General features: G+C 34.7%; 1 protein-coding gene across 3 annotated transcripts in view; it reads left to right on the forward strand.

The window, feature by feature from the left end:
- The first annotated feature begins 37 nt into the window (after window positions 1-37).
- Window positions 38-26,543, forward strand: part of XRCC4 (X-ray repair cross complementing 4) — a 225,868-nt gene continuing 199,362 nt past the window's right edge. For all 3 annotated transcript variants that reach the window (XM_014554096.2, XM_014554098.2, XM_032475537.1), the window contains exons 1-2: window positions 38-156; window positions 22,589-22,737. In XM_014554096.2, the coding sequence (XP_014409582.1) occupies window positions 22,599-22,737 (139 nt within the window). In that variant the 5' untranslated portion in view covers window positions 38-156; window positions 22,589-22,598. The remainder of the gene's footprint in view (window positions 157-22,588; window positions 22,738-26,543) is intronic.

The following is a 26,543-nucleotide window of genomic DNA, read 5'->3' on the forward strand; positions in this document are numbered from 1 at the left end:
ACCGGAAAAGGCGGGATTTAAATGACGTCGTACGGCGCGCGGAAGTAAATGACATTCTCATTGGCCGCCGGACGTCTGCCTGATGGAGCGGGCCTTTCGTAGGAGACCGGAAGTGTAGTTGAAGACAGATAGGGTCCGGCAGTGGGGACTGCCTCTGTAAGTAATAGCAGTCAGTGGTCCTGTGTTGTTCTTGTTGTTGTTTTTTAGTTTTCTAGAACTCCACAGCGCGCAGATTTTTCCCGGCTTGGATTCCTTCTGTGTGTAAGCCCCTGGGCCTTCTGTTTGTGGACTCTTCTCGGGAACACCTGGGTTCCCTGACCTTACCCGCTAGACGCGCATCTCCTGGGCTCCCTTTCCAGTATTTGCGTTAGCACCTGAGGGATTCTTTGGAATGCAAAGCGCCCTTGGAATGCCCTGTAATGGTTCTGGGATTAGGAGGACTCTTGAATCCGGAGGGTTGTGTTGAGTAGGCTGTTTAGTCATTTCTCTAACCCTGGCATTCGCTCTCTCCCAGTTCCCAGCTTTTTGTAAATTGTCGATGGGTTCCACCTGGGGCTGAAACGTTCTAGGCCTGTTGGGGTCTGGAAAAAACTTTTGTGGTAATAAGTGGAAAGGCGCTGCCGTTTCCTGAGTTCTGTAGTCGATGAGGTACTCCAGAAAAGTGGTTGTGCAGCAAGACAAATCACATGCCAACTTTTTTTCAATCAGTAGTATGATTATTTAGCTTCTTCTAATGATAATAATCAACCCTATTAGATAGGCACTATTAACCCTCATTTTTGTTTTCGAATATTCTAGATGGAGAAACAGGTGCTTTACCGTGTTCAGTTTGCATAGTTATCGTGATTATTCTTAAATCGCAGGCGCGGTTTTTCCCTCTGTCTCAAGCGAATCAGAAAATTACGGCAACTCTTTGGCTCCAAGTGTATAGTTTTATTTATTTTCTCAGGCAGCAGATGATTCTTTTTATTTTTATTTTTTGGATGATTCTTTTTAGAATGTTATTTTTAAAAAAATATTTTGACTCAAAGTGGGATAGGAAAGAAAAGGGAAGGAAACTAACTTATTTAAGGTGTTGATCTATGTGCTGTTCTTGGCCAAACTATGAGACTGTTCTATCTTTAGGGCAATGCAGTGATTAGAACGTTTGGATTTCTGCTATCTGTGGTTACATTGTTTGCTACTGCACACCAAGTTTTTGTTTTTCTTTTTGTTTTTTTAACCACAACTAACTTTACTTTTCAATCTATTGAATTGTCAAGAGTTGGTCAAATACACAAATTTAGCACGTATTTACTGAGCTTTATTTATGGGATCATGAGAGTGCAGCAGAAGAACAAAGATGATCTGTTCCAGAAATTTAATGGGCATGGGAAAGAGGGGAATAAGACATGTATAAGAATGCACTGTACCCTCCTGCTAGCAAAAAAAAAGCCATTTAATGCTCTCCCTTGTAGTTGCTTTATTTTGTACCTTGCAGGTCTTGCCATTCAAATTAAATAACCTTGGCTTGGTTATGGAAATTATGTTGTGCAACTCATCAAGCTTGGCTTCCAAAGTAGTAGTAGTGTGTTTGTAGACATTTTGCTTTCATGTAAAGATCATCTTGGTGTTTATGAACCTTTGATAGTAATATGTTGTACTTGTGAAGAGCACCAGGAACTGAAGTTGTTAAAGATCCCAGTTGACTTACTATATTTATGGATTTTAATTAATTTTAGGCCATGGGCTTTTAGATACCTCAGCTTCAAAATAGGAAAGAACACTGCCAGTTGTTTTTAAGTTACCCATAAAAGGGGGGAGGGTATAACTTAGTGGTAGAGTGTGTGCTTCGCATGCACAGGGCCCTGGGTTCAACTCCCTTTTGCCTCCATTAAAAATAAATAAATAAATAAATAAATAAATAAATAAATAAATAAATAAATAAACAAACAAACAACAAACAAACAAACAAACAAACCTAATTCCCACCCCTCCCAATAAAAAACAGTTATTAAGTTACCCATAGAGGAACACAAATGGCAATAATAAGGCTGAACATACATATTTGTATAACAATTATATTTTTCATGTAACTCAGCAAAGTCAATCTGACTTGCAGTGAGGTTTCTAGGGAGCGTAATTGAACCACATGGCCTTTAAACATGTAAGCTCCCTGCTCTTGGTTTTTGCTATCAATGAGCTAATTTAAGTACTGTCTTACATCGCTATTTCAAAAGTCTCCTTTCTGGCAGCTCTGCTATGGATTCTCATTTTAAGCCATCTTCGGTCATTTTCTTACTAAAAATGAAATGACTGTATCATTTCCTTGTTCAAAAATTATTGTCTCTCCTGCATCTAGAAGAGTATTTTCAACTTTGGTTTCATGGGTTCACTAGAGTGGTATATAAAAATAGTAAGTATGTATTTTTTCTGTGGGGAGAATGCACAGGCTTCCCCAGCATTGTGAGGATTAAATGAGTTAATACAAGTAAATCATCTAGTCAAGTATTTGCGAGTAAGCACTCAGTAAGGGTTGTCTGTTATGTACCTGGCTTGCTTTTTCACTAAATTAAAAACCCCTTTAAGGGAGGGATAATGATGGAGGGCTGATTGACTTGCATGTTAGGCACTCAATTAAAGATTTTTTAAATTAAAAGGTTTTTAAAATTAAAGTGGTATTGCTTTTATACCACCAGACCACTTTCTCCTCTCTTCTCTTTTTACTTTGTATCTAGTATTGTCACCGGACCAAAGTTGGGTTCATTTGCCCTTGCACAGTAAAGCCAATCTACTGATATCGGGATGTGGTAAAAGAAAGTGCAGTGTTTGTTGCAGGGTGCCAAGCAAGGAGTCCAGGTAGCTAGTGCTTAAAAGACCTGAAAACTCCTTGAAGGCTTTAGGAAAGGTTTTTTAAAGGTTTTAAAGAAGGGTGAGGGGGGGAGTTGCAGGGTGTATGATCAGCTCATGGACATTCTTTTGATTGATAGGTGATGAGGTAATCAGGAGTTAACATCATCAACCTTATAGTCTGGGGTCTACATGCTTGTGGGCAGCATGCAGTTAACTTTTTCCACCTGGTGGGGGTTTCGGTAACTGCAAAACTGCTCAAAGAATATGGCTCAGAATATTATCTATAGCGCTTGAGGAATAACTAAGATTTCTTGACTTTGTTTAATGGGTAAGTTATTATTATTTTGTCCTATTGACTGTTGTCCTTTCTTTCTGCTTTTCTATAGACCAGAGGGTGGTGGAGGACATTGCATGCTGAGGGCTGGGGGACAGAGTCTGTTCAGGGAGGGCCCCATGGGGTCCTACTCAGTAACAGTATTGATAGTGCTGATTGTTCCCTTTCTATGATTTCTCCTTTTTCTCATTCAGTGATATTCACGTGTATTAAAAAAAAAAAAGACTTACTTAAGTCTTTGTTTTCTTTGATCCTCAACTAGTCTCCGTAGTCTGAGATTGAAGTTATTTGTTATGTAGTGTTTGTCTTTGTCCTTTTTTTCCCACTCTTTTTTTTTTAAATTCTCTTTCCTCATGGCTGTCAGATTAAGAGCCGTAAAACTTGTTTGACCTGCATGCTATTTTTTTTTTTTCACTTTAAGAAATGTTTCTCTTAACCTTTTTTCACTTCCTACCCCATTTATTTGCTTCTCTAAGCAAAAATCCTCTAAGGAGTTTTCTATGCTCCAAATTCCAAATCCCAATTTCTCTTTTACTGTTCTTTCTTGAGATAGCTACTGCTCCTACTCTCCCTTGAAATCCTCTTGTTAGTGTTAGCAGTGATCTTCAGGTGTTGATCATTCTCAGTCCTTATTGTGTTTCACCTATTAGCAACCCTTGACACAGTTAATCATTCCCATCTCCATGACATACTTTCTTCCCTTGACTTCCAGGACACCACACTCTCTTGGTTTTCTTTCTATCTCATTGGTTGCTCCTTCTCAATCTTCATTCTTTTCTTCCTGATATCTTACTGTTGAAGAGTTCCAGGGTTCCAGCTTTGGTTCTTTTCTTTTCCTCTGTTTACATTTCCTTTAGATGATATCAATGTTTAATGGCTTTAAATACCATCTGTCTACCCAAAACTCCCACATTCATATTCCTAGTCCCCCCTCTTTCTGAACTCCAGACTCACCTATACAGTTGTCCATCTCTACATCATCACTTATTTATTTAGAAGTATCTCAGACTTAAATGTCACAAACTGAGCTCTTTCCCCCCCAGACCTATCCCATTCCTTCTCATCTCATTTGATGGCAACTCTATACAGCCAGTTTCTCAAAGTTAAATATTTAGAGTCATCTTCAATTCTTTCTCTTATATTTCACCAAATCTGTCAGCAAATCCTGTTGATTCTCTGTATAAAATATATCTAGAATTTGACCATTTCCTACTGTTTCTGCTGTTGGTAGACTTATCATATCTTGCTTGGATGTCTGTTAATAGCTGCTGTCATTTCTTACTTGGGTTATAGTAGTAGTGTTCTAGCTGGTCTCCCTGCTTTCTTCAATCCTTGCCTCTCTATGGGCTATTCTCATACAATAGCCAGAATGGTACTTTTAAGATGTAAGTTAAAAACTTGAATTGTAATGTAAAAGTGTAAGATTCTAAATGCAATGTGTTATCCTAGATTGTATCCTGAAAGAGAAAAGATAATAGTGGGAAAAATGGCAAAATCCAAATAATTTGGAGTTCAGTTAATAGGAGTTCATTTTGATAGATGCACCATGGCAATGTAAGATATTAATATTAGAGGAAACTGAGTGAAGCATATATGGGAACTTTTACTATCTTTGCAACTTTTGTGTAAATTCAGAATTATTCAAAAATAAAAAGTTTATTAAAAGAGAATCTAAAATTACTTCATTGCTTCAAAACCTTTTATGACTTCTCATTTGACTTACAGTGAAAGCCAGTGTCCTTACATTGGCCTACAGGATTCTGCATGATCTGGTTTCCCATGACCTCTGTGACCTCATGTCTTTGTATTCTCTCCCCACTCTGTTCCAATCATACTGCTTCCTTGTTTCTTAAACACACTAGGCACACTTACACCTTAGGGCCTTTGCACTGGCTGTTTCAACTACTTACAAAGCTTTTTATCAGGCATCCACACAACTAGTACCTTCTCCTTTATGTAGTAGTTCAAGTGTCACTTTTTCAGTAAAGCCTATCTCAACCTCTTACTTAAAATTGCAGTTTTGCAACTATCTGCCATCCCGCCCTTTCCCCTCCCCCCCCAAAAAAACTGGCTTCTGCACTCCCAGTCTCCTCTGCCCTATTTCATCTTCTTTTACTACAGCTCTTATCACCATATTATATGTTTTACATATTTATTATGTATATTTTAAAATTGTTCATCTATTAAAATGTAAATTCCTCAAAGGCAGGAATTTTTATCTGTTTTGTTTCCTTATGCCAAGTTCTAAAACATTGTCTGAGGCATAGAAGTACACAGTATGTTATGGTTGAAATAATGAAGTCGATTGGATCTTTGAATTTGTAATCCTTGATTTTCAGTCAGTCTGAAACACTGAATTGTTTATTTACACATAGCATGCTGTTTCTTGCCTCTAAGGCATTGCTCATGCAGATACTTCTGCCTGGAATGTGTTTCCTTACCTTTTTCCTTCTACTCTTAAACCTTTTCCACCTTTTAAGATTCATATCAGGCATAACGCAAGGAAGCCTCCCCTGAAATTTCAGGGTGGTCGATGTGCTACTTCTCAGAGGAGCTCCCACCCTGCCTCTGTACTTCACAAGCTTGTATAATAATCCTCTCTGGGTGTTTTTATCTCACTAGAGAACTAGGGATGTGTCTTAATTATCTTTGGGACCTCAAAGCCCGGTATATAGAATGTAGTCAGTGAACATTTTAATGCATTAGTGGCCAGAGTTACTCTATAAAGCTGTGGAGTTTTGAGCTCAGTTGGGGTCTTCTGAGTATAAAATCAGTGCTGTACTTGCAATACTGTTTTTGAGGGAAAGGTGGCAGTCTTTAAAGTAATAGAAGGATAGATCTTTTTGTACAAGTAGGAGGTAGTTAATGCATTTTATAGCCCTGGGCCATTTGCTCCTTGTTCTTTGCGAAGCTGCCAGTGCTGATGAGAAAGTGAGTTGTGCAGTTTCCTAAGACACTGGCTGATCAGTGAACAAAAGGTTATTTAGTTAGCAAATTTTTAACATTGATGAAATTGGGCTCTTTTTGGAAGAAAAACAGTGTTGAGACTTTTGTTGCCCAAAAGGAAAAATCCATGTTAGAGTTCCAAACTGCTCATGAGGCATTCATGCTTTTGCTAGATGCCAGTATTGCCAATAGCTATCAACTAAACTTTTGTTTTTGTGCCATTGGGAAATCCCAGGGTATTTACAAGATTTAGCAAAGATTTTCTTTCAGCGGTATGAAAATTTGCTCTTAAGATTGAGTGAATGATGATGAGTTTGTTAAAGTGATTTCTGATACTTACAAATATTAGGTAAATAATTTTGCATCTAAAACACTTTAATTCTATATAATGAGCCAGACTTTCCAACTCCCTTTGATGGTAGGCATTCTGGATTCATACTGCTCCCTGAATATGATCATCATCGTAGCAGGCTGTAAACCAATCCTTTATAAATTTGTCTAGCTTTTAGGACTAACAAAAAAGGAAATAATTTTTAATTCTATAAGTTCTGAAAAGGTTTCAGCAGCTTTCAACCTTAGCAGTGGGATTGAAAATGATGATTAGTCTTGGGATTAAGCAATCACGACTGAGTATTACTTGGAGTACACCCCTGCGTTTGTGCCTTGTTTCTTTGAGCTTCTCTAACCCTGTAGAAGTGACCAAAATGTTGAAATAAGCAAGGATTTCAATCTGGTCTTTGTGTGAGAGGATGCTGTTAGCTTACAGTATTTTTTTTCTGAACAGTTAATGAGAATTTTATGGAATACAGAAAGATCTTGCTCAATTGAAACAGAAACAAGTGGCTGCCAAGAAATAAGATGCAGCCATTGTTGAAGAGACTCATCAAAGTGTCCTGACAGTATAAATATTGACATGCTGAGATATGTCAATATTTACCATTGAATTTGGAAGTTGCCAAGTTCCTGTTTAAGAAATGTGACCCTAGCATTGAACACAGTATATCAATAAATAAGGGACATGTCCAAATGAACAGCTGCTCAGAGAAAAACTCAGAGAAAATAGGGTAACATCTGTCTAAACTTTGGGACACTTAAAAAGTTAAACTTAAAAAGTTTATTGATGCCTCTTTGGAAATTTGTAGGTAGATGCTTGTACAATATGATATATTAATATAGTTCCATATGTGGGTTTAACTTAAGTGTTTTTTTAAAATGACAGCATAGTTGTAATTTGTAACTTCATAAATTAGTTGTGCTATGATATTCATCTCTCAATTGAATAAAAGAAATCTTAATATTGTGTTTAGGAACCAACCTCTTCATTTTAAGCATTATTCTTACAGAAATTTGCTCAAATCATGACTCAGATACTACTTTTGGGAACCGAAAGTTTGTGCTTTGAGAATTTAGCAATAGAGAAAACATGTTTCTAAACTTTAAATGTGATGAGGAAATATGTCCTGGTTATTATCTGAAAACTATGTCTCAGAAAATCTGTAGAGTAATGAGCCAGTAAAGTTGGTATGTTTGGTTGAATATCACGGATCACCACTGTTAATTCCCAAGTGAGTATCACTGCAATATAACACAGCATTCAAAATAGAAACATTTGAAGCCTTTACATCGAGTTATTGGAACCACACGAACAATCTTACATGTGTTTTGCAGACTTCTAAAAGTTTAAACTTAACATTCTTAGAATAATAATAGTCCAAACAGTCCTAGAAGAGCATAAACCATGGATATTGGGTCTGGTCGTCTTATTGCTTCTCTTTTCTGATAGCAAAGATTGACAGCTGTTACACAGTAATCTAATTACGTTATCATATCATAATGTTATGTTTATATTGTGAATAATGAATGCAAAGTACAATCGAAGTCTTATATTCTTGCAGAAACTACATTTGTTTCTATAAATAACTCGATAAACACCAAAAAACAAATTCGCCTAGAGGTTCATAAAAGGATTTTGACCTGTTGTTTTCAGTGTATTAAAGATAGAACAGAAACACACAGTTTTAAAATTTAAATTGAATGGCTTAAAAAAATTGGCTCTTTATTTTAGAGAGAATTTGCCAATATTTTAAGGTAAGATGTTGAGTTTTAAGAAGAAAACATTAAAATTACTAATTCATGATTTTTAAAACTTGGGAAACATTTTTTGCCATGTAACCAAACTTGAACTTTTGTTTTGAAGAGACATACTTTTTTTTTCTAGAATCATTAGGGCCTTATGCAGAATAGTTACCAGTTGTCTTCTTGAACCACCTGTTACTAGTTATTTATTATATAGTGATAAAGTCCCAGTGTTTTCGAAATGCCACGTGTTTTAGATTTGATAAAAATGTAAGCATATAAAGCTGAAAATGTAAAACTTCCTGTTTGGTGTTGAATATTATGAGTTTAATAGAGTGTTTCCCAAAATGTGGTACTCATACCACTGATGGAATATACACATTTGCTTACTTACAACTGTTTTGCAGATGCTTTGAGATTATTGAGGTTAAAAGACTTAAATGATTTCCTGATGTTCACATAACCAATAAATGATAGTGAAGATTCTGTATGTATGATTCCAAAGCCTGACACATGATAGCTTAAGCGAAAAGGAATTTCTTGGCCTTATATCTAAAATAATCACGATCAGATCTAGATTCTGGTGCTGCTGGAATCAGATCTGAGCTGCTGCCCACCCTGCAGTTCTACTTTCTGCTTGTTGGTTTTGTTCTGAACAGCTCTAGGCTTACAGCATCAAATCCAGGAAAGGATTCTCTATATGCAAATTAAAGTCTTGAAATTGAACCTTACTAGTCTCAGATGTCCTAATTTGAATTGTGTGCTCATCTTTGAATCATTTACTGGGGATTAGAATGTAATGTTGGTTGAGCCCAGATCTGTGTTCTACTGGAGCTTAAGGCCAAAGTCAGGTTCCTCAAAGCCTGTGGACTGAGAATAGCAGAGGTAGGGGTCAGTAGAAGTTTTGTTGCTAGAAGCAGGAAGTCTGTGTTGGGTAGCAAAAGTCAACAGATTGTCTCTAAATGTTGGGTGAGTGAACACTTTTAACCTCAATTAGGGGGCGGGGGGAAGGACCAATCCACTGATGGCATTCTCTGACCAATGTTTAGTGATAGCCAACAATACAGAACTCTTTAATTGAGAGTGGAGAAGGAAAAGTATAAGCTAAAGTCATTCAAATTGGTACAGATTAAATGAATTCAGCCATTTGAGATAAGGTTGCTTATTGATTATGTGCCAGGAACTATAATAGGTATTTGACTCATATTGGTTAGATTAAAAAATCTGAGATGTCATGAGTCTAATGATGTGCCATAGGATGGGAAACTGTGGAAAGTATCAGTACGATTATTGCTTCTGTTTTCTTTGCTGTCGATATTCTGTGCAGTCTTTGAATATACATATAAAGTGGCTCATGTATTACGTATTTTGTTCTATTAATTTTTTCCACGTTTTGGCCTTATGAACAAATCATTAACGTGTAGCCAATAAATGTTGAAATAATTTCGGATTTTTTTATTATCAGCTTTTGAGTTGATTTATACAAAATATATTTTTTATCCTTAGTATCTTTGATTCATTGTTGTATGTAAAATTCACCAATGCATTATGCACCCATGTCCCTGGTGTAATGTTTATCAGATAGGAATATTTCCTAGAACCAATGAGTTCAATACTTCTTTAGATAGGCTCCTAAATTTTGAAGTATTAAGTTATATATTTAAGAGTAAATTTTTAATAGATGACTTTTTCTCTTTTTACAAAGATACCCTGTAACAAACTTGTAACAAACACTTATCCTGATGATCAAAGAACAATTATTGAAAACTTTTCTTTTTATACATTTTATCATGGAAAATTTCAAATATATATAAAAGTAGAGAGACTAATGGATTCCTATTACCTAGCACAACAATTATCACCTTATGGCCCATCTCATTTCATTTATATCTTACTCATACTTCACTTTTCCTTTCTAAATTATTTTTAAACAAATTCCAGACATAGTATAATTTCATCTGTAAATATTCTAACATGTATCTTTAAAAAGTAAGGACACTTTTAGAAAACATAACCACAATTCTATTAACATACCTTAAAAAATTAACAGTAATTCACTACTATTATCAGGTACCTAATCTGTCATTTAACTTTCTCCAGTTACTACTTCATAAATTTTAGTAGTTTGTTGGTTGAGCCAAGATTTAAATAAGGTCTTTATTTTTCAGTTGCTTATGGCTTTTAAGTCTCTTTTAACTTAAATATGCCAACCTTCCCATCCCTTTTGTATTGAAGTTTATTTGTTGGAAAAACTGGGTAGGTTGCCCTTTGAAGTGTCCCACAGTCTGGATTTTGCTGATTGCATCCCTTTAGTTCCATTTAACATGTTCCTTCGTCCTTTATGTTTCCTATAATTGGAGGTTTGATCAGATTCATGTTGGATTTTTTATTTTTTAGCATGAATATATCATACATAATGCTATGTAGAGGATTTATGGCTTTTACCAAAGAAACCAATGGATTATGAGTTATTTTTTGTATTGGTTAAGCCAATGGATTATGAGTTCTTTCCTGTTTCTCTCTCAAAATACAAAAAGTTTGGCTTTAAGACAGAATTTGTATTAGGAAATAAAAGAAGTCAGAATGTGGAGGAAAGAAAGAGGAATATTTATATATACAGACATGTTTGCTGGCCATAAATTTATACTCTAGTAACTCTTCTTTAATTTTAAAACAAGTGATGTTAGGAGTTTCTGTAGATATCTTGAACCATATAAAGACTCAAAGAATGTTTTTCTTTAGAATTTCATGAGTTCTCAGTAGAAGAAGGATTAGACTTTATACTTGGAAAATTCTATTTGTTATTAGAATAATCTAAAATTGAGTATTTGTGGAGATGGTATACTAATGTCTAAAGAACTTTGCCTCTACTATTTGAAGTCTGTACATGGGAAATTCTGGGTTATACATGAGCTCATGATTTAGATTTGTGTTAATACATTGTGATAAGTTGTTCATAGGTTAAGGAAAGGCAATTCAATAGCAGCAGAAGCAGAGAACATTTAAAGATAAGAGGTGGCTATAATTCTGGTACCTTGATAATTATAAAGGGAGAAAATTCAGAAAGGCTGAGAGCCAAGAAGTTTAATTTAAGGTTAAATATGAGACTCATAAAGAGGCTGTCTAGGGATGAGACTTTTTAGGCAGTATGTTGGATAGACCTAGTTTTGAATATGCTTCTATCTTTACTGCACTTTGCTCAATTTCAGTTTTCTTGTTTTTAGAATGGGTGATTCTGAAGATTAAAGCAATGTATGTAAAGTTCCCAGCACTGTTCACGACATATGCTCAGTACATTTTTGTTTTACTCCCTCACTGATAGCCACATAGCTTGAGGTTTTAGGAGAAATTAATGATTTAATAAGGCTCTTTCTGTATCACACATTGTAATTAGCCAAATATGTACCTTAATTTTTCTGTCTTTATCTAGTTGTTTGTATTCTCAAATTATTACCACCATCTCTTTCATTTTGTCCTGAGGCTAAGAACCTCCTTAGATATTAAACCAAATAAACCTGAACCAAATGTTTTCATCTAACTATCTAACCATGATCTTCATGTCCTAGAATGTTCTAACCTGACTGAATCTTACTGTCCATCAGTTAAATAGATATCTCTATTATAGATAATTCCCAAATGAGGTTTAACCAAAAATTAGGCATTTCCAAACAACAGAAGTTCTATAAAATTGAGCATAGTTAACATTTGTCTTTGTTTTCTGAGCAAGCAAGATATCGCGTTAAAATTCACAAAATATTTCAAGTGACTTTGTGTTTTGAAAATTTGATAATTTATTTTAGTGCCCATCTTTAGTTTGGAGCTAACTCCTCTAATATATAATATTCATTTTATAATGAAAAGCATTCATATCAGGGGGCATCCTTCTGGATATTTTATGTTTCCTATCTTTCATTGGACATTCTTGTACCTTGGTTAAAGATGAATATTCATGTAGGCCAAACTGAATTAACTAATATGCATTTCACTTGTTAATGAGTGGTAATTTTCAAGGCATTGGGATTACATTGTTGTTTTTAGTGACTCTACTAGTTTATTGCTGGCATTTCATTTTATGAACTTTGTATTCCTCTTAATATCTCTTACTTCTGTTTATTTTGGTCATGTAATTTTTTTACACTAGAAAATGCAGAAACTTCATGTATCATCTACCATGTATTTAACATATCTCTTTCTTATTTTTCTATTAGTACATTAACTCCTATCTAGCAAAATTATACTACCTTGTATTTTAGTTATAATTTTGTAGAACTCTGTTTTGTCATGTTCTCTTAATTGGATCAAAAGCTTCTGAGGGAAGGTATCATTACTTTTTGTTTGTTTGTTTTAATTTGCTGGAGTTATTATTGAGCACAAAGTTTGTACACAATGCTTCCTCAGTGAATGTTTGACTGGTTATGGAGTGGACTTTTAATAACTGGTTTCCCTCAAATTTATGTCAGTTCATTATTGCAACTTAGTGGAAAATTTTGGTTTTGTTCTGTGCACAAAGTGACTCTGAGAATAACTTTGGATGGCTATTCAGATCAGATTTTTAAATTCTGCATTACAAAATTAAACTTCTTTTCCACAAGGTAACTGCATTTGTTACTAAATATTTCATTAATTCTTTGGGGAAAGTGTTTAACTTAAAAATAACTACTTACTTGATTTTTCTAAAGCATGTGATATTTTTAACTTCTTCTTAATGAGAAAATCATCATTGATAATTCTGTAGTCTGAATATCGTTGATGACTTCATTATGTTTTATAGGCATGGACATCTCTGATTCAGTGCTATTTCAGAATCTTTTGAAGAAATCTAACTTTTCAGGATTTCAAGATTGATGTTATGTTATAGTCATAAAAGGGTGATGGATTGATTAATCTTTCTGATTATTATGGTAATGCAAAGAGGCTCTTTCTTAGCCATGTTATTTTTTTTGCTGCCTGCTACACATAGTGGCTGCCAGACACTGCCATTTCACACTGTAGAAGCACAGCCTCCAATACTCTGATACCCTAGTAACAAATGACTTCTAATCTAGGTTAACTTCATTGCTTGCTTTATTCAAATGTTGTAGAGATCAAAACATGGGAAGTCAGTAGAGTGATTCTAGAATTCTGAAGCCATCAAAGTTAATTTCAAAGAATCAGTAGCTCTTTAGTCTAAACTCACTGTTGAGTGACTCAGTGGACATAATTCAGCTCAGGGCCTCTTCCATCAGGAGCAAGATGGGGCCGGATCTCTCGGAACATGATGATCCTCATATCCTCCCTATGTTAGGCCTTCTTTCTTTTTTCTCCAGTTGGGGGATAAGATGGTTGACATCTGGGATCCTTGAAGGCTGATCACAGCTGCTTTCAGTGCTCCCAGACCTTGAAAGGATGGATTGATACTCACATGTAGACTAGGAGGGAAGAGCATAAACAAAAGGGCAGTCGGCAATGGTGGATTCAGAATTCCTACTCACCCTTTAGGTCATAGGTCCCATTTCTTCCAGAAAACTTCTCATGACTCTTGGAGTCTGAGTGTGTCTCATCTGGGTTCCCTTGTTGGGAGTGGGAGAGGTTTCCTCTTACTACTGCATAAACAAAAGGGCAGTCGGCAATGGTGGATTCAGAATTCCTACTCACCCTTTAGGTCATAGGTCCCATTTCCTCCAGAAAACTTCTCATGACTCTTGGAGTCTGAGTGTGTCTCATCTGGGATCCCTTGTTGGGAGTGGGAGAGGTTTCCTCTTACTACCTCTTTATGGCTCTTATCACAATGTTTTGTAACATGTTTATTTGACTCTCTCTTCCTGAGAGTAGAAATGTTCTGAGGTCAGGGAATATGTCTATTTCATTCACAGGTCTGTTCCTAACACTTAGCATAGTACCTGGCGTCTGGCAGGATCTAAATAAATATTTATGCTTGACATGCCATATTTCAAAAGTCACTGTATTTGTGAGAGGCCAATCTGGGCCTCTTTGTCCCAGTGACAGAAAAGGTCAGATTTGTCAGGTAAAGATTCCCTATTCCAAGGGCTTGGGGATAAAACAATTGGTTTCAGATTGTGGAGGTTATACACCAATAGCCTTAACAGCTGGGCTAAGGCTGTTTTGTTTGGCATATTGGGTGTTTTCCAACACTAAAAACCAGTTTCCAATTTTCCAATACCAACTAGGTGTCCAACAATTCAGTTCAATTCTGTCACTGTCTGGTGTTAGAGTCAGTTTCCACAAGTTAAGGAGCTCAGTCCCACAAGATTGTCCTCACTTCAGATGCCAGTTGCAAGTCCTGGGTCAGCCATGCTTCTGACCTGCTGTAAATTGGGAGTCCCCATGACTATCTCAGGTTTGATAATTTGCTAGAATGGCTTCCAGAACTCAGGAAAATGCATTATTTACCAGTTTAGTACAAAGAATACAACTGAGGAGCAACCAAATGGAAGAGATGCATAGGGCAAGTATGGCAGGTCAGTGTGCAGAGCTCAGTGCCCTGACTGGGCATGCCGCTCTCCCAGTACATTGATGTGTTCATCAACCCAAAAGACTTCTTCCTCCACCCCTGCACTCCTAGCTTCTTTGTTTCAGAGTTTTTATAGAGCCCAGTCTTTAATTCCACATTCCTCTCTGGAGTTGGAGTTGGGGTGAGGCTGAAAGTGTCAACCTTTTAATCTTTTGGCCTTTCTGGTGACCAGCCACATCCTGAGGCTATCTAGCGACCCCCACCCTAAGGATAAACTCATTAGCATAAACACTGGTATGACTGAAAGGGGGTCCTTGCGAACAATAAAAGATATTCCTGTCACTCAGGAAACTCCAAGGGTTTGGGCTCTCTCTTGGGGACAAGGAACAAATATACTTCTTATTATACCATGTACACACCCAGAGGTTTTAAAATATATGAGCCACCTTTGAAAGTCAGGTGGCTCCAGCGTAAAACTAGAGACATGTAGGCTTTTTGAATATTCAAAATGGCAGAGCACCCAGGACCAATACTTACGCACGCTAACAGTCTGCACTGAGTAGTGGCTGCCACCTTTGTACAGTCCCTGGGAGTTTCCCGTCTGCCTCAGTCCCCGCTAGTCATGCAGTGAGTGTGCTGGGCTTGCCCCTGACCTGTGCAGCCCCTGGAGGCATTAGAGCATCTGTCCTCGCTGAAAAGAACAAGGCCTGGTTTACATTTTAGGTCGTACAGAGTTTCAGTTCAATTTGAGAATGCTTTACCCAGGGTTGACTCAGAATTGAATCTTTTATCTTGGAACCTTCTCCAACTGGAGTTGTCCACAGTATGTTCAGGGATGTGGTTGCAAATGACTTAGACTCATGAGTGAGACCATGGGCAATAAGCATGGAATTATTCATCCAGGTAGGTATGTAAGTCCTCATGTGCTGTTTATAACTTACTATTATTTGGACCACATGAAATTGACATTATTTTATAGGTTAAAAATTGTTAAATATTGGCAATTTCATATAGTTCCTGAATAGTTCTGTATAGCCATACAAAATTAGGTAGGGTCATCAGTTGAGGGTATGTCGTGGTTTTTTTTTCAGGGTTAATTCTCATTTGTACCCTGGTCTTATCATTCATCCCCTTGTTTGCCATTAGAAAAATAGGCAGATAAAGGGGTACAGTTGTAAGTTAATGGTGGGTTTGTGAGTAGAGGAAAAGTACAGTACAAATCTTGTTTCTTTTTCATACAAGTGCTTTTAGTTATATTTCACTTTTGAGCAGCACATTTTCAAGTAGGAAACACTATATATAAGCTTAACTGGTGATGTTTTTATAGGAGCTTCTTCACTCTGAAATTAAATAATTTTGAGGTGTAAGAAATCATAATTACTAAATTCTTAATGAAACAAGACTGTTGCTTAGCTAATGCTGTATTTCAGGTACTATCTTGTTCCTTCATTTCTGTCATGTGTCATTTTCACATGAAACTCTGTTTAGGGCTGAAGTGTTCTTGTGAAAGTTTAGAGTTTCCAAAGTGGTAAATAGACTTATTCTTTCTGCCATGGTTATTTGTAATCAAGAATGTCCATTTGATGAATATGGACAAAGTCAAAGTCTTGGAACGTTGGGCCCAATTTTATGGCATTTTGGATCTAGGTGTTAGATTTTATGTGGGAAATTCAGGATGTTTTATTATTTCTGAATACTCACTTATTGGGTAAGAGAAAAGAAAGGAGAGGAAGTGAAATTTAAACGAATCACTGAAACTAGTGATTATTAATGGTGTTTGTAAAAGATAAGCAGAGGAAATGAGCAGTAATACGATATTTGGAATGCCAGCAGCTGGCATTCCACACTCATAAGAGATAATTGAAGATCGACTATGACCATGGCAAAGATGCCTTAGTTTTTACACTTACTTTATAGTTCTAATGCTTTACGCCTGAAGCATCAAATTGTTAATGTCTTCCTTGAACATCAGCTGTATATTACAAATTTTTCAACAAGATTATGCCGACAGTATTACATTTTACTCTTACTTAGGGTAACCACCCATCCTAGTTTGTCTGGGGCAGTTGAGAGGTTTCCTAGGGCATGGGACTTCCATTGTTAAAACTGGGAAAATTTCAGGCAAGCCTTTACTGATGGTCACCTTACTTTCATTTCAAAATTAATAGAATGGAGACAATCCTTACATGATTAGAAAGGTATTTAATAATCTTGTAAATTCTCTACCCTTAAAGTTTATAAAATTCTAACTTAAAAACATAATTCCAGGAAAACATTTCTTCTATAGGAGGTTATTTTGATTTTAATTGCTTTGGAAATTTAAAGGTAAATTGATTTTGTGGTCCTTTTTCAAAGACTTTAATTTACCCTTTGGTCAGGTAGATAACAGCAACCAGCAAGTCAACATGCTATTAATAATGAAAATACTGGAATAAATTATTAATTAAAAAATACTCAGTGTGGGAATTTTGATAAGATAAATATGAATAAGCAATGCTTTAAAAAATACTAAAGAATAGTCCTTTTCTTTATACTCAGATTTCTGAAATTGTTGTGTAATGTTTGTCTTAACAAAAGTAAATAGCCCAGTGGCTGTGGCATAAATATGTCTTTCCTTTTTTTCTAGCAATTATATATGGTCCTATCCTTTAATTTTTGTAATGTGATAGTACTTTAAAAAATTTATCACTACGCTTTTGGTTTACAATTTATATATTTTTTCTTTTCCTCATTAAAAAATAAGATAAAAAATAATGTGATCAGGAATCTAATTACAGACTATTAACAACATGTGCTGTGTGCTAATCTTTATTCGGAACTCACTTTAGGTGTCAGCCTACTTTCTTCAACAAGGGGGCACTTAAGTTAATTGCTTCATTAGAAACATGCATTTAGCCCTTTCTGCTCTGTAAGTACAACTCCTTGGCATTGCTGCTGAAGTTTGAACACCTGCAGCCCAAGGAGCTTGAAAGGAAGCCATAACTTACTATAGGGAAAATAAAAGAAGCTCAAGTTCAAAATGCTGTTATCAATGATACAGTGTTGTCACTAACTTGAGCTGACCTAAGAGAGTTGGCTTCTGCGCTCCTTCTTATCAGCATCCAAAAGGGCATACAAAATTCTTTGTAAACTAATTTAAAAAGTGTCTTGTTTATTCAGAAGCAACTGTGAATGGCATTTGTTCAGAGTCTAGATCACATCAATTGCATACCAGCCAACAACTTACTTCTTTTCTAAGAGAGAAGCCAAGTATCAAAGACACAAAGTACTAAAGATAAGCTTCTCAATTCTCAACTGTTCTGAGCTCTCAATAAAGCTACTGATGTACAAATTGGGGTGGGACCCAACTGTTTCCACCTGCAGGCTTGTCTTAGATCCTTGGTTTTGGCTGGGAGAGGTGCTGATACTAGTCCGACCTTTAGTGCCCTTAAAAAACAAAACACAGGCTTTCTTATGGCCCTAATCAATCAGTCCTTCTGAAGAGGATTCCACCCCCTTTCTTCAAGTACTAGTCTTGGGGCAGAAAACCCATGACTGACTATTCCCATTTACAGTGCTGGTGAAAGCAAGGAGATCCTTGATTCGCTCTTACTGAATCTTAAAAGAAATTCCAAGTCATCCTTTTTCTGTTTCTATGGTTGAGCGTTAGGTATTTTGTATTTGTATTTAATGAGACTGTGACCTCACTAAGTAAAAGAATGAAGTGCCTTCAAAATTGGTTCAAATAGTATACTATCAGGAAATTGACTCAGTTGATACAAAGAAAACATTTATTAGGCTATTGAGGCATAAAATACTTAAAGGATACTGAGTTGTCACATTTGGGCTATTAATATGTTAAGTACTTAAATATGGCCCGTAGGTAGCACCCAAAATTTCAAATCTGAGTTAATGAAAATAATAGAATCTTTAAAATACTTAGATTTTGTGATGAGTACCTAGAGTTAGTCAGAAAATTGGAAAATGTTTGAAACACGAATAATTCAAAGATGTTAAAACTAATCAATCCCTAAATGTCTTTTTAACATTATTGAGATTAAAATCTTTTATATTATTGTGAAAGTACGATTTACTTATGGGTATCTGCCATATTGAATTTTAAGTTAATTTGCTTCTGTAATTAGATATTGGTCATTTGTTTCAAACATGCTAAGAAATAGTGAAACCAATTGCTATTTTAGAGTAATAATCAGTTATATTAATGCTAACAATAGTCATGGTTCTGAGGCATATTTAAGAAGAAATAATCTCTATAAGTGTGTATGTATCTCAGTGTGTGTGTGTATGAATTGTAAAGAGGCAAAAAAACGACCTTCAACAGTAGTTTCTATTTCCCTACTCCCACCCAGAATTGTGGGCTTGGGGCCCATTGGAATTATGTAAGCCTCTAAGTATGTGTCTTTTTCAATGATTGGCATAGAAAAACAGTTACACACATTTTCCATTAATTTTCAAATTTAAGAATTACAGAAAATGTGGGTAATTTACTACATGTTAAGTGTATTCACTAATTGATCTAAAAGAAAATATTTACAAGTGGATAAAACATTTCAGAATTAAGTACATTTAGGCAAAGAAGACCTCAATGTAGGAAAAAAATTTGACTAAATGAAATATTTAAAAATAACTCTACTTTTTTCAGTGATTATGATGTAGTCCAACCTACAGATTTATATATTTAAAAAATGTTAACATGCTTAATTGATGTGGCTACAGGTGTGCTTGTTTTATAACTGTCTTTTTTTATTGGGAAGAATAATTTCCTGAGTAATCTTTAGGTAGCTGTTAGAATTATTGCTAATTTATCAGTTTAGAGGTATCTTACACTCTTAATTTTAGATATCATTTTCTTTCATTTTGGACTTTTGTCTGGTTCCTTGTAGTTTTTACTGTAAGATAGTACGACTCTAGCATTCTGTAATTAAGCATACCTCTCACCCCCAGAAGATAGAGAAGTTAACTTTGTTTTGTAAAGAGCTGACAGAGTGAGTTGTTTTTATTTTCACATTCACTTGTTAATTGAGAAAAATAGGATGCTTTATATGTGAGAACATAATACTTTTAAATTGAGGAAGCAAATTAAAAGTTGATTCAAAATTTGCTCCTATTGAAACTTATTAATCAGCTGTCAATGAATAACTTACCTTTGGAATGTCATAGCATATTATTTGTATTTGTCATAAAAATTTGAGGCAATTTTGTACTCTCCTCCCCAAATAAAAAATTAAAGAATATTCTTTTAACTTTTTTAGAATCATCTAGTAAGAGATTCATACTATGTGATTAAAGAATAATTCTCTCTAGTTTTTCATCTTTGAACTTTGTGCTTTGTTCCTAATTTTGACTTTTTATAATGTTTTTTCTTTGCATATTTGTAATTTTTAGGGTACTTTTTTAGTTTTGTTCGTTAGCTTCTATAGCTTAGGCATCTCTTAATGAAGTGCACATGGCCATAGGATATTCCAGTATTAGAAAAAAAAATATGGTTGTTTGCTTTAAACTAAAGAATATGTGTCATACTGCAGTCCAGTAAGTTTGAGGATAATCTGAACAAGATTCTTGAGTGAATTACCAGAAGAATAGTTTTTGAATTAAAAGAAAAAGAATCCATAATCATTAGAAATGAGAGTGGGGTCACTAAGAAAAAAATCTAAATTTTTTTTTTAATAATATTGCTAAACTGGCAGAATAGGCAGGTTTTGCAAAGGACTTTACTGATATCTTTGTGATTTAACTGGAGATATCAGCAGTACACTCGCCTAGTAGTAGTGACTGACGTCTAAGAGAGGCTTGTTTCCAATGGCAAGCCACAGAAGTCTATGCTTGAGCTTGTCCTGCTCAGTATTTTACACAAATGATTTTAAAACTTAGAAGAAAAGTTTATCAAATTTTTAAATGGTTGGGTCACTGAGAGATTATGAGTATGTTGAACCACAGTAACAGAATCACTATTCAGTATAACCTTGATAAGCCAAGTAGAAAATACAAAATCACACTCCTGCAAAAAATCAAACAGAAATAAAAATTGAACTTGTATACATGTTTGGTCACATGATTTATGGCAATGGTAACACAGTGCTGCAGTTGAAAGGATAATCTTTAATACATGGTACTGGGTCAATGAGATCTCCGTGTGGAAAAAAATATATTTTGACTTCTTCCTAACAGGATGCACAAAAATCAATTCCAGATGGATTGCAGATCTAAATGTGAGAGATACAATTGTAAAGCTGTTAGATAAACATGGTAGAATGTCTTAGTGATTGAACAGTTCTTAAGCAGGACATAAAAAATATAACTATAGCATAAAAATTTTGATAAATTTTAACTTCATGAAAATTAAGAACTTTTTATCCAAAGATACCATTATGAGAGTGAAAAGGTAACTTACAGAATGGAGGGAGATATTCACAGTATGTATATCTATAAAGGATTCATATACAAAGTATAAAGAATAAATCAAGAAGAAAATAACATAACAATAGGAACATCAATAAGAAAAATACAACTGAATAAAAACATTGGCAAGATTTAACTCCACAAAGCAGGATATACAAATGTCCAGTAAAGATATGAGAAGGACTAAATCTCATTACTCATCAGGGAAATGTGAATTAAAACCACAATGTATTACTACATACCCACCAAAATGGCTAAAATTAAAAAGATGAGAAATGTTTGCATGGACATGGAATGATGAGAACTCTCATATCCCAAGTATGTAGATTGGTACAAACCTTTTGGGAAACTTTTGTCTGTATAATACTAAAACAGAACATACGTGTTTCCTCTGATCCTGAAATTCCACTCATGGTATGTACTCAAAGGCATGTACCAACAGAAAAGCCTAGATATTTGCTAGCATGTTTGTGACAGCACTGTTTGTGAACATCACAACCTGGAAAAGTACTCAGATGCCTGTCAACTAGTAGGATGGATAAATAAATTGTACTATATCTGTGTAATGGAATACTGTACAACCATAAGCATGATCTACAACTCTAAGAAACAATATAGATGAATTTCCCAAATATAATGTTGAACGAAAGAAGCCAGTCACAAGATAAAATGTGCAGTATGATTATATTTATGTAACAGTACAAAAATACTGAAAACTCTCATCTCTGTTAGGTGAGTGGTTATTTGGGGACATAGTGACTAGAAAGGAGGTGTTGTGAGAATGAGTTCTGGGGTGGTAATATTCTGCTTCTTCATCTAGACACTGATAATGGATTTGTTCAGTTGTGAAACTTACCAAGTTGGATTTTAGATATATATACTTTTCCCTGTATATAATACTTCAATATAAAGTTATAAAAATTCAAAGAAAGTTTATTGGCATCAGGCTATGATAGCTTGTTATAACCCATCTCTATTACAGGGTGCTTTTGTCTCAGTGGACAGGGTGAGTCCTGGGAACCCCTTTCTTAGAGAAGGCATGACAGGGTTCAGCCAACTCTTGGGTTCTCAGGTTTTCTCTTCCTAATCTTTGTGCTTACTCTCCTTTTTCATTTCACATAGTCTTTTTCCAGATGGGAGACTAAGACCCTTGATCAAATTTATTCTCACCAATTATAATCACATTCCAGTCTTGAGATTATTCCTGGATCACTCATACAAGTTCTTGTGACCATTTCTTTTGTTGTAGAGAAAGAGCCTACTGACCTCTGGAGAAAATGTAATCTTCATATTGTTGGAGATAGTAATTTCTATTTCGTTCCATGACCTGGGCAAATCACTTGCCATTTATGAGCCTCTGCTTTTCTTATCGGTAAAAATTGTGAATCAGTATTGTACAGGACTGTGCTTTACAGAGTTGATGGTTGGCTGTTACACAGCTTTTTGTTTTACTTATTTCCTTTGTGCTTAATGTAACTGAGAGACCAATACATCACTATTTGATAGTCACAGTTTCTTGCAAAAATATTAATTTTATTCTTTTATGACAGGTGATCAGAAATGGAGAGAAAAGTAAGCAGAATCTACCTTGCTTCTGAACCTGATGTAGTTCATTTTCTACAAGTTGCTTGGGAGAAAACACTAGGATCGGGTTTTGTTATTACACTTACTGATGGTCAGTCAGCATGGATCGGCACAGGTAATAGTAAAAGCAAATTTTTCAATAAAAAATTTCAATAATGTGCTATTCCTCAGTTTTCAGTGATACTTTAAATTATAGTGTTTCTTTAATAGATATTGATTAAAATGAACATAATTGCTTTTACTTGTTATTGCCTAATTTACACACTGATTTGTAATATTGATGCTGTTTTCTTTAAGTAATATTAATAGAAAGAAAGAGAAATAACCATTTGGGTCTTAGTAACGGAGTTGGTCAGAGGTTTTTAAATGGTCTCTTTGTACAAAACATAAATAGTACTTTTTAAATGTTATCTTTTCTCAGGACCCCAGGGAAATACTGGGAGCATAGGAAGGTGGGTTGAATGGGCCAACACTTGGGAGGATGGGGTGGTGATGGTTTTCTTTTTCGTTTCATATACTTACATTGTTTGAATTATTTTCCAATGAACATGTACTACATTTGTAACAAAACAAAACTGAACTCAAAGCCTAAAACTTTGTAAACCAAGGTTCAAATCCGTATGTGGGATTTTGGCCATTATTTTTATGAAATAGACTTGATTTTTTTTTAATCTTTGGCAATAATCTTTTAAAAAGGCTAATGGCCCTGTTAATTTATGGAACATTGCAGGTGTAAAGTCAAAATATCTGCAGTTATGTTTTACTCATATAGCAAAGTTTTAATACACGTCTAAAGTGTTTTATTCAAAGATTTTTAAAGCTATTTCTACAGTTAAACAGCAGTCATTTCTAGAGTTATGTTGTAAATGGTGTTTTAGGTAAAATAATTTTGTCATGTTAATTTACATGTATTTATATCTTTTATCAATTTTTGAAATATTTCCCTAAAATTTGTTACTGTAATTATTATATCACTTTTTAAAGTCACAATACATTGTGAAGTTTTATTTCTTTCCTGAATACTAGAAACTGTGTTATACAATATAGTCAAACTGAATTTATACTTGTAGGGTTTTGGGGTTTTCTTACTAGTTTTTTATGACAGAGAGCAAGGAATATTGATATACGTATTATTGTAAAATAAAGAAATTTCAAGGATAATGTTTGTACTAGTTATATCTATTTAAGCTGTAAATTTCTACGTAAGAGAAATCGCTTGTTGGTTGGTTGTCGCAGTGCAGGAATGGAGGAAAATTGGGCAGGTTAGCTGGTAAAGGTGTGCCCAACTGACAGTAGCTCTGTTTTAGGGTGAATGGTGAGTGATGCACAGTGTTGAAGATCATGGCAGTAGGTTAATGCCAGTTTTCTGGGAGAAAAGAGGGGCTCCAACAGCACAGCTCAGGAGGCAGGTCCTAGGTGAAGTGGTTGGTTGTGTGTAAAGAATACTGTATTTGTAACTTAGATATTTCCAGTTGGCAAATGGCTTACTCTGTATAATGAGAAGTTACGGTCAGACGGATGACCTTGAGGTTTTTTAAGAGCCTTAATTATCAAAGGAAAAGATTAAATTTTAATGTAGTCAGTAAACCTCATTCACCAAGGCAAAGAACAATAATAATATGTTATTTGAATTTTGTATATCCTTAAGGATTGGGAAAAGAAAAAAAGATTATTCTGAATAACTCTCAAATCTTAATTTAACCAGAAATTTAAGTAAACTTTACATTTATGGAACATTTTGTTTATGTCATACAAAATGTGCTAGCAGTTGCTCTTAGTGTTATTAATATGAGTATTGTTTAACTAATCTGCAACCATTGAGAACAAGGGACACCAATTTGTCAGCCACTGTTCATAAGAAGCCAGACCAGTACATAAGACATACATGCTCAGTGGATATTCTTTGGAAAAAAAGAATGAAAGGATGCCTCAAATATATAAAACTGGTTATGGGAAAAAAGGAAAGTGAACCATTCATTTTAGAGTTAGCATATTTTTTAATGAAAACCCTAGTGTCATATTTACTTATTATCAGCATTGATCGTAGATGCAGTATGTTTTACCATTTGTTTTTCAGCTAATGAAATTTAGTGTGATAAAACTGTGTTATCACACTTCTGTATCCTTTGGTGGTTTGTGAACATTTTGGCTTGCTGTAATGAGTAAGTTTTCAAATAGAAAATCTTTACAGTGCACTGGATATGGTTATTTTCAGAGATCAAAGTTTTAAATCTCACAAATGTTTTATGGCTTTTATTATTCATTTCTGTTTTCTTGTGTACATTTCAGGGGCAAAATATGAAACCAAATAATTTTGTTTCCATGTTTAGTTAAGGCTTATACGTAACGACAATTTGGTTTGGCACTTTACAGATAGACAGTAACATGATTAAGAACATTGAAACAATTAAATAATTGAAACATAAAAATGAATTTCCTTCCTATACCTCATCCTGTTTTTTGTACAACTTTTGATTGCTGCAACCTTCAATTTGGATAATTTTTTTTCTCTTTTCATTTGAGTGAAATTAAAAGGATGTGGGGTTCCTTTTAATCTCCCACACACTAAACTCACTGATTTCTTTTCCATTAGCAATGTTTTATCTAATGAATGTTTTGGGGTCTAATTATCATGTGGTCTATCATCACTTCAACATTATAGAGGGTTATATCACAGGGTTAAGTAACAAAGTAGGTTAATGATCGATGACTATTATGTGATTTTCATAAAAATTGCAGTCAGCAGTAAGAAGCTTATATCACCCATCTTTGGAGTAGTTTAAAGTTCAATGAAGAGTAAATTAAATTTTATTAATGCACATATTATCAAATAATTATATCCACTTATATTTGTTCTAAACATTGATATATTTGATGACCTATATGGAAATAATGTGACAGAGCTCAGTAGAAAAAGGATTTTTAATGAATGAAGTAGTAATATGTGTCCATGATGTGATGACTTACTAAGTCTGTGTGCTTTCTTGACTCTGACACCAACTTAGGATATGCCGTCTTTTGATGCATTAAACATAGGATCCAAAGTAAAGAATCTTCTTTCCTCACTTACATCTTTACCTCCCCACAAACAGTGTTAAAGGGATGCTTTCTTGGCTCCCTACCTGTTTAAGAACAATTCTTTGTTTTTCGGTCATGTTGGCCTACTCACTTTTTATGCCATATTGTGTGGTTCAGCTGTATCCTTACTGAGTTTGATTATCTCCGTGGCTTTTAACCCTGAGCACTGAAGTTTTTGGAGCATTGAGTGCTTACAGCTGTGCTTCTTCCAGTACAAAATTCAAAACCAGTGACCAAAGTGTTTTTCTAGGATTGAAGTTCTAAATAGGCAGTCAGAATTTCACTTTAAATGTTACAAGAAATGTTCAAGTAATTTTTTTCTTAAATTAATACCTTTTTTAAAAACATTTTCTAAGAATAAGTATAAATAGAAATGATTTCTTTGCATAAGTTTTTTTTCCTTCCAAGAATGAAATATTTTATAACATAATCATAGACGGGAGTAACATAAGAGGATATCTAAGGTAATATGTAAGAGGCTATCTGAAAGGATATCTAAGATGTCAGCACCTGAGTCAAGTATCTAACTTGTATCCCTGGTGCCTTAAATAGTGCCTTGCACATAGTAGATGTTCATTGAGCATTTTTTGAATAAATGAATCAATAACTTCTATTAAATATTTTCAGAATGGTTTCTTTTCATTTTAATGAAATTTAGAATACTTCTTACTAGACGTTTTGTCAGTAGACAATACTTCTTGTGTGTATATTTTCTTAAGAATTTTTCTATAGTTACATTAAAGATAGTTTCTACAGATTATTTACTATTTCTCTGTGAAATAATTTCTCTCTCTAGGTACAAAAACTCTCCAAACACAAAATATGAAATTATTCCTCAGATAG

Source organism: Camelus ferus, chromosome 3 (genome assembly GCF_009834535.1).
Source record: "Camelus ferus isolate YT-003-E chromosome 3, BCGSAC_Cfer_1.0, whole genome shotgun sequence".
In the NCBI taxonomy this organism is placed as follows: Eukaryota; Metazoa; Chordata; class Mammalia; order Artiodactyla; family Camelidae; genus Camelus; species Camelus ferus.